At 40.3% G+C, this 9,478-nt stretch overlaps 1 protein-coding gene across 1 annotated transcript in view; it reads left to right on the top strand.

Annotated features, from left to right (window-relative positions):
• Nucleotides 1–2,546: 2,546 nt before the first annotated feature.
• Nucleotides 2,547–9,478, top strand: part of casq1a (calsequestrin 1a) — a 9,134-nt gene continuing 2,202 nt past the window's right edge. The window contains exons 1-9 of the mRNA XM_031854996.1: nucleotides 2,547–2,969; nucleotides 6,520–6,613; nucleotides 6,879–6,979; nucleotides 7,174–7,285; nucleotides 7,567–7,640; nucleotides 8,561–8,691; nucleotides 8,798–8,843; nucleotides 8,967–9,021; nucleotides 9,283–9,383. Of these exons, the coding sequence (XP_031710856.1) occupies nucleotides 2,733–2,969; nucleotides 6,520–6,613; nucleotides 6,879–6,979; nucleotides 7,174–7,285; nucleotides 7,567–7,640; nucleotides 8,561–8,691; nucleotides 8,798–8,843; nucleotides 8,967–9,021; nucleotides 9,283–9,383 (951 nt within the window). The 5' untranslated portion in view covers nucleotides 2,547–2,732. The remainder of the gene's footprint in view (nucleotides 2,970–6,519; nucleotides 6,614–6,878; nucleotides 6,980–7,173; nucleotides 7,286–7,566; nucleotides 7,641–8,560; nucleotides 8,692–8,797; nucleotides 8,844–8,966; nucleotides 9,022–9,282; nucleotides 9,384–9,478) is intronic.

Genomic DNA, 9,478 nt, shown 5'->3' with positions numbered 1-9,478 from the left:
TCTGTGTAGTAAACAACTGTCAAATCAAATAAAGAAAGTACACATCAATTATATTTTAACAAATTATTATTCTCACTTTTCAAATTTAACTGGATGGATTATAAATAATACATAAATAAATGTTCTTCTCATTTCAAGTACAATAAGGGCTGGAATAAAGAATAACTGACATAACAGAAAGCTTTTCAAAAATGTGCATCTTAAAATAAAGTAATTCATTTTAGAAAAATTAATTTCACTGAATTGTCCTGCAGCTTTAAATTCAGTTCATTCAGGTGTGAAGTGATGTCAATCAAAAAAGCCACAATATTATATTTTTCTCATCTTCTAACAAGATAACTCCGTGAGCATGGACTTTATGTGTGGTTATTAACACTTGTTTAGCTGTATTCTCTCTGTTAACATCATTGTTGGGCAGTGAATTCATGTGTTAGGATTCTGATCATTTTGGGCTCTTAGGTTTATTTTCTGTGTCTTCATTTCAGATGTGAGTGGGTACGTTTGTTCAAAAGAGTTGTGCTTTGCCTCGTAGTGCGCTTCATTTGCGCTTCATGTGAGATAACTTCTTCGAGTAGTGCAATATTCCTGCTCTTCTTTCTATTTCCTCGTCTCAGCCCCGTGTGTCACGTGTGTGTAAACCTCGCTCGAGTCAGGGAACTTGTCAGAATACTCATATTTGATTGGCTGAGCTGCATCACCTGAGGTGATTTACAAAGCATTGGTCGGTGTGTTTCCTGCACCGCTTAATATGTTTAATTCCGATTTGTCTTCCGGTTTTAGGTCCTGGGTCCTGGATCCGGACCGTGGTCCGTCAATTGAGGATACCTGACATAGAGACTCTCCAGTCACCTGTAGGCCTTGCACAGATGTGTGTAGATTCATGATGGCAAACACATTGATGTTATTTTTATAGCACCACAAACATGACCTCTAATGAAAATAGAACCATTTCGACTTTTGAGGAAATATTTGGGTTAAAGAGGGCCAAGATGCTGTGGGTTGCCATATAGGTACAGGGTTTATAAAATATAACACCAGTAATTTATTATTGGAGCCTCTGTACTCTGCACATCAAATGGAAGTGAAGGACAAAAGGCAAAAAAGAAAGAAATTGCATTGCACTTAAAATCACCTCAATCAGTGATTCACAGCCGGTGTTTTCAGTCATCAAAGTTATAACACCTGCTGTGACATCACTGATTGGGATGTGGCCAAAAGTGGGACATGATTGAACATTTCAGCTTGTGGAGCAATAGCAATTTGCTATAAAATCAAATATTACATGCTGGAGCGCATTCAAAAGCATAAAATAGTAAACTGTGGTGTCTGAATACAACACATTTTTTTGTTAAAGTCCCATAATGCTAAACTGGCAGAAATATTTTCTCATTTATTGATAAATTCACCCATTGTGTCTGATTTAGGACCAGAGAATGGTGATGGAAGCTGTTAAGGATGATGTTATGAGGTGTAAATTATTCCCCCGTTCATTTTAGCCTCTATCTCATGTCATTCTATTACATGTTTACAGTAACACAGTGAGCCACAGTACAGTTTTATATTCCATAGTCACTGACACCACACATAACCAACCCCCTCTACCATGACTATCACACACATGCAGTCAGTGCATCCCTCACCGACTCCCTTCAAACAGAATCTTTCTGCTTTAACACTCCAGCCTGCATGTCCTGTATACAGGAGAGTGTACGTGTGTGTGTGTGTGTGTTTTGGGAGTATTACCATACAATGTAGTCTCTATTTAAAGATTACATCCTCCCTTTCAATCTGTAAAGTAATATCACATCATCTCAAGCAAACATGCTGCTCACATTGCACAGGACACTCGTGTATACTGTATGTACAGATGGACCGGACTCAAAAAAATCCCCCCCAAAAAAATTGCCACATGCCCCCCTCCTGTAGAACTCTACGTTTCACTTTCTTCTTGAGTCAGGGCTAAGTGACACCTATGCACTGAATCCTCAGCAGGTGCACCACCCTCTCCTCTCTCCATGTCCCTGAGTGACCCAGCAGCACATTCTAGCGCTGCGCCGCTGCCAGCAGCAGCAAATTAGACACCGACACCCCTGCCTGATATGTACTTCTCTGTCCCACATCCATTATTTTTAGCTGGGATGCAAGCCTCCATCTACACTTAATATGGGAAAAGATATCTCATATCCGCCGCAACCTCTAAATCCATCAAACTGTATGTTTGTTTCTTCAGTTGGTGCAAAGCAGCTTAACACACACAGACACACACACACACATACACTCATTCCATCCTTCTTTATCTCTTTATTCCTTGCTTTTGAACTATTTCCCTCCATCTCCATCCCTGTCTTCTCCTGTTCTCAGTGGATATGGAGCAGGTTGGTCCTCATCTCCTCACTCCACCCCGCTTGTACAGGTCTGAAACACACACACACATACACAGAAAGCTGTCACCCCAGCAACCCAAGTGGCCCCCACCTCATCTTTCCTGATTACACCCCACGTAGACATACACTTGCACCTATGTCAAACTTAGCCCAACCCCTCTTGCACCCTGTGCCCCACTGCCCCATGTGAGGTTTTTAATAAGGTGGATGCAAGAGTTGGTCTTGCTCTCTTCTGGGTGATGCGGATTGGAAGGGGTTCTCTAAACTTTTAGCAAACTATTCAGTTTTGTTTTTTTTCTTTACTTTGTGAAACTGTAAATACATCTACATTTATCCTCGAGAGGAGCCATGAAGTGGACCTGGGTGCTTGTGGCAGTCTTGCTGTCCTTTGGGGAGCTATCGCTGGGCAAATACAGCTTGGAATTCCCAGAGTACGATGGCAAGGACCGCGTGCACGACCTCAACGCCAAGAACTATAAGTCTGTGATGAAGAAGTACGATGTCATGGTGGTGTACTACCATGACTGTCCCGGATCCAGCCGTGTCGCCCAGAGACAGTTTGAGATTGAGGAGTTGACCCTTGAGGTGGGTTGAGTTGGGGACTGTGGGTAGAATAAGGACGATAGCTTATTGATGGGAAAGCTGTATAATTAGTGCTGCATTCATAGTGCAGAGCACACAGAAACGTTACACAGTCTTGAACTCATGGTAGAGTTTAGTTTGAGGATGTAGCAGAGTTTGTATTTTTGATCTAGTTTAATTTCATTTGGTTGCACAGAATTTGAATCATGCAGATGTGTGTGACAGAATACTGCTGGTAGAGGAATTAAGCTTCAAATTGAAAATGTAAAAATAGATTTTTATAGTACATGTGTGGTTACAAAGAAAATAAAGAGCATTTTGGCCAGGAAAGACTTTTTTTGCAAGATTTCAAATGGGTTAAATGTGAAATTGAGCACAGGGGAAATTGAGGCTGCTAGGTGGAAAATAGCTTTGCTGGATTCAGAAACTTTTTGAAGTCTCAAAATTGTGTCACAAGCCTGCTGTGTGTCGTCAGTGTCGTCCACCCAAAGCAAAGAGCTGAGCTGTGGATATCATGTATTCTGGCAAAGGCTGAGCTTGTGTGTGTCTGTGTGTGAGTGTGTGTGTGTGTGTGGGAGTTGGTGTACCTAACGCACCTCTACCAGTATACCTCTCAGGCCTCCTGTCAGCCTGGATACTCAGCAGTGTCAGGACATTCCTCACAGAGAGACATTACATCATCATTCAGCAAGCTTTCAGTATCAGGTCACCAACGCATCAAACCCTAACTGACCTGGGTCGGTCCTCATGTTACTTTTAAAAAAAACACACAGAATATCAAATGACACATACTCATACACTGCATCTTTCAAGAAAATCCGTATTTGCGTTTCTTGTCCTTCTTCTCCACACATTTTAGATTGGACCAGAAAGAGACCTACCCGGTTCTCAAACTGTATTTTACACAGAATTTTTATTTTTTGAAGAAATACTGGACTAATAACTGCTGTGAAATTTGCAGTTCCATTAAAAAAGTCTGAAGGGTAATGACAGATTTTTAGAATAGATACACTGGATCATGTGGCAACCATATTTTAAGGCATTTGGCATGGCCACTGCACAGTGTATAATGAAGGCTGCTTCCTGAGACATTTTGTGTATTGATATGTTTTAGGAGAGCTGCAAGCTTTGCTGGGGGCTCCTTTTAGAACCGGCTTGCAAAACAGGCACAATTATAGAAAGGAAACCATGAATACGCTGCTCCCCTTGGCATACCACATCCGATCAACAGCCTCTGGTGTCTCTGTATGGGAGCCTTTGGGATCGGTCTCAGGGCTCGAGGCCAGCACTGGAGGTTCTGGCTCCAGTAGTGCACCTTCAGCTCTGGGATTGACACTTGAAGTACTGTACTTGTCAGCGGATCCCAGAGCGCAGAGCATCACCGCCATCACGCCAAAATAGTCCCTGGGCTGGTGGGGTTTCTGGCGCTATATTTATCCCGAGCTGCTTTCGTGGAGGGCTGAGCTCCCCGAAGGCTTGTGTTTCTCCTTATGAATGTATTATGATTTACCTTTAATAAGGAGTTATTATTAGTAACAGGCGGCTGCAGCAAAGGGCTCGAGGCACTCTGTTAGTGAAAAGTTCAATGAAATATGACATTGTGGGAGGGAGGAGGTCATAATTAAGTGTTTTCTCCCTTGGCCAAAGAAAAGTTTGATTGTTGAGGTAGCCTAACAGTGTGACTGGAGTCTACTGCGTGTGTTAATGCGTAATCATTTCCTAAATGTGCTGTGTAAATTGCTCACTGTCCGTGAAAACAGATTATACAAATTGTATGTATATAAGGATATCAAAATGGTGTGACAATGTATAAGGAGAAATAATTTGTGATCCACAGTAGGGAGCAGGAAAAGTGAATTTCATCATGCTGTGTTCATATTTTTTGCCATATATACATATACTGTACATATATATATATATATATATATATATATATATATATATATATATATATATAATCATATTCATATAATCTCAGTGCCTCAGTGAACAGGTACAAAATGGCAGCATTTAAGAAAAAAATGATTTAAGCTGCAGAGCATTTTGCATGTTGTGCAGTTGGAAAACATGCTGATCTAGCTATAAAATCCCATCTGAGATACTCAGCAAGTTGGCTTAACTTTACATGTGGTTAGGAGGTTCAGCTGCTCCAAAGAAATGATACCAGCCGCATTACAGCAGATACACCAAGATCTAACAACAACTCTGAATGTACATACTTGGAGCACAAAGTAGATATGAAGCTATGGAATCATTTTTCTATTTAATCGTAAAAACAAACTGCAGAAAAAATGATGTCACTGGACAATTTAATTTGTTTATTTTGCATATTCAAATCCAGATAAACAACCTCTAATGTTTCTATGCAAATACACATGTCTATCTGCAGTGTACCTCTCACTTGAAAGGCTTGTAATAGTTTTATTAAAATGTTTACAAAGAAAAATGGAAAAGAATTAGAAAATGACCAGCATAAATACTAGGTCTTTTTTCACATCTTTTTATTACAATTTATCTACAAATGTGTCCTTCAGTTGCTTGGATAGTATGAACTCTTATACTCACCTCAATCACTTGCCCTTTGGAAGTTTTTAATAGCCTACTTAAATGCCAAGAGGGTGGGGTCTGCAACAAAATATAGTTCAATGCAAAAAAAAAACTAAAGTCACAGTAAAACCAAATACTGTACTTAAAGACTCAATTTGCTTTTTTTTTTTTTTTAATGTATATAATGTTAGGTGTATGTATACTTTTGCATTAAGGACATATTCACAAATATTCTACAATTACTGCTAAGCAACAACCTCACTCACTAAACTGCTTCACTGTGCCCCACCCATCTACAAACAATTAAAAGAAAAGCCAATAATGATCTGCACAACAACCTGCAGGACAGTCCAATTAGTCAAACTATTTATGCCAGTAAAAGCAGCTGCTCAAGATCTCTGACACCAGTGTGCACACTTGTGTGTGTTTGTGTGTGAGTGTATTTGTGTGTGTGTGTGTGTGTGTGTGTGTGTGTGAGTGTATTTGTGTGTGTGTTTGTGTGTGAGTGTATTTGTGTGTGTGTGTGTGTGTGTGTGTGTGTGTGTGTGTGTGTGTGTGTGTGTGTGTGTGTGTGTGTGTGTGTGTGTGTGTGTGTGTGTGTGTGTGTGTGTGTGTGTGTGTGTGTGTGTGTGTGTGTGTGTGTGTGTGTGTGTGTGTGTGTGTGTGTGTGTGTGTGTGTGTGTGTGTGTGCTTATTACCATCCTAACACACTGACACAACCCTCGAACCACTTCCTCAATGCAGTGAACGTGGCACTGCCATTGGTGGAACCAACTGTCAGTCATGAGGTTCAAGTTTCATACAGATTTAGAAAGTGCATGAGCAGCGCTCTGAAAAGCAGGCTTTTATGGTAATGAAACTACTGAGTGAGACAACTTTGTCAAAACGGTATAAATGTGCATCAGATACTGCACACCCATGCAGGCTTGTATTCCCATGTTTTATAGGCTCATACTAAACTGGCATACCATGTCCTCGGGTATATGACAGTGTCTTTGTTTTACAGCTTGTAGCCCAGGTCCTGGATGAGTTTGATGAGGAAGATATCGGAGTCGGCCTCATCGATGCAAAGCACGACAAAGCCGTTGCTAAGAAATTAGGTAAACCCTCAGCAACATAACTGCAGACACCTATAATTTAACACAATGCAAAAATATTTTATAATGGCTGAGAATTTGAACTAACCTGTCTAAGTAGTTTTCAGTGGGATGTGGCCTGCTGTACTTTCACGAAACTATGAAACAAGTTTTCAGCCATGCCCTGAGCTGGCACCCCACTAGTGTAAAGGAATGTGGGACAGACGAGGCCAACTTGTCAACATGTGTGACCTTGGCTCTGCTCTGTGCTTCTTCTCTTTTCCCCCAGGCCTTCATGAGTCCGACAGCATCTTCATTTTCACAGACGATGAAGTCATAGAATATGATGGCGAGCTTGCAGCAGACACTATTGTGGAGTTCATCTTTGATGTTCGTGAGGATATAATCTCCCAGTTAATAGCCTGCTTTATTTTAGAAAAGAAAACATGAATGCCAGTTTGCTTTCTTTGAAGATGACACACAGAATCTGACTCTGTGTGTTCTTCTTCTTCTCTGTCACCTTCAACTCCATTGCACCCCCCCCCCCTTTTTTTATCCTCCATGACCCTCCTTTTCCTTCATAGCTTCTTGAGGACCCAGTGGAAATTCTTGACAATAATAGGGAACTGAAAGGCTTTGAACACATCAAAGAGGACATCAAACTGGTGGGCTACTTTAAGAGTCACAAGTCAGAACGTAAGAACCTGTACTGTGATTACATGATAACCTGTTCCAATTTTACAGTTGCTTTTCAACATAAATGCTCATGATTGCATATTGAAGCAAGTGCAACAGAGACCAGGGCCAGATTGCTTGATTTAACTTTGAGCTGCAGACTGATTTGATTTTTAAACGGATTTGCAAGTGACAACACTAGGAGCCACATTAATGATGAGTGCAACAAGTCTACATTCTTAGATATTTCATACAGGGGCTGATCTACTGAAACAACTTGATGGATGCCTGTACAATTTCAGATTTTGAGGCTTTTGCCGATGCTGCTGAAGAGTTCCATCCTCACATCAGCTTCTTTGCCACATTTAATCCCAAGGTGAGTAATAAAGATTATTATGTTATGTTTGATCAGACACACTTAAAACCCCATAATAAGACTGGGTAGAATATAAACTATAAATACAAATTAAACTAACTTTAAACCTTTATAATGTATATTATATGTATAGTAACTTGGTCCATTACTGATATAAAAATGTTAATTAGTGCAGCTTTAACATAATTAATGAAAACATACACACAATTTTTTTAAAGCAATCGGCAAAAAATCGAGCCTTGAGGCACTCCACGAAGAAGCAATCGGCAACTCTTTGAGGATTAGAACATATTTAATTCCATGTATTTAAAACCTATACTGAACAATATATTTTCTGCATCTTAACTGTCTGCTGAATCAGAGGAGTTTGATCAGGAATAGATTGGTGGGTAGACAACTATCATGTATCATGTCTGAGAGGTAAGCAATGTTGCCCTCTGAAACACTAAGCTCTCAGCTTGGGAAAATGTCCATCTGTCTTCTGTCAGACAGCTTCCCAGAAGTCCTCAATGAAATAAATATTTTCCCTCTTCGGGGTCTCTCTCTGTCTGTATATTGAAAAGTAAGAAGTACACTAGCAGACCTGTTTGTCCAAATAAACATTGGTCTGCAGATTAGCCACTAAACATTCAATTCATTGTTTGTTGGTGCGCTGAAAAACATGAACTGAAGTGTCTGTTAAAGGTTTTATCGCTCTCAATTAACCCACGTAAAACACAACCAGTATCTGCACTGTGTACAAAATTCAAAAGATATTTTTTGTCCTCAAACATGACCAATAATTTGCGTTTATTTATAAAAACTAAATTGGGGACATTTTTTGTGAATTCAACATTTTTGTTGTAAACCATTAACATGGTTCCTTTAGGTCCTTTGTGGTTCAGCATTAGTGGTTCTAATTCTTTGGTCGTGTGTTACAGGTTGCCAAGGCTCTGGAGCTGAAGCTCAATGAGGTGGACTTCTATGAACCCTTCATTGATGATCCAGTGGTCATCCCAGGAAAACCTTACACTGAGGAGGAGCTGGTGAAATTCATCGAAGATAATGACAGGTAAGTCCTATCAGTGCTATGCAACAATGATATCATGAGGTAAGAGCTCAACGGTCTACAATGAAAAACTAAACGTGTAAAAACTTGTTCCTCTGTGATTTTTAAGGCCAACCCTGAGGAAGCTGCAGCCACACAACATGTATGAGATCTGGGTAAGAACAAACTAGCCCAAAGATCTGTTTTTGTCCAACTATTCCATGAAAGGGCTTTGATGAGATTTCAACTCTCTGAACTTTCTCCCCAGCGGGTTGAGTTTGTCTTTATTGTTTCCACAGGAAGACGATGTTGATGGTGAACATATCATTGTTTTTGCAGAGGAGTCTGACCCAGGTAAAGGAACCCTGAATGAATTGTAAACATTACTGACATAAACACCAGAAGATTATGTTCAAATCTTAACCAGTCACCAATAGCAAATCCATTTTTGCATGGTGATGACCGGATGTTAAGGGGATGCAGCTATTTGGTATTTCTGCAGACGAGTGAAGGATGTGTATTAAAATTATCTGCAAATGCCCATTACCACCATTTTGCCACCCTACTGATTCACCCTTTAGTTTTAGTTTCACTGTTGTGCTCTCCACTCCTTAGACGGTTATGAGTTCCTGGAGATCCTGAAGCAAGTTGCCGAGGATAACACAGACAACCCTGACCTCAGCATTGTCTGGATTGACCCTGACGACTTCCCCCTGGTAAGAATATACCACAGTTCAATAACGCATGCTGAAACACATCATCTTCACATAATCTTTTGATTGACACTGACTCATGACAGCTAAATTAATCC

This window comes from Anarrhichthys ocellatus, unplaced genomic scaffold, assembly GCF_004355925.1.
Source record: "Anarrhichthys ocellatus isolate YVR2014 unplaced genomic scaffold, GSC_Weel_1.0 scaffold15, whole genome shotgun sequence".
Classification (NCBI taxonomy): Eukaryota; Metazoa; Chordata; class Actinopteri; order Perciformes; family Anarhichadidae; genus Anarrhichthys; species Anarrhichthys ocellatus.
Note: the sequence above shows the minus strand (reverse complement) of the source record. Positions and strands in the feature narration are given on the sequence as shown.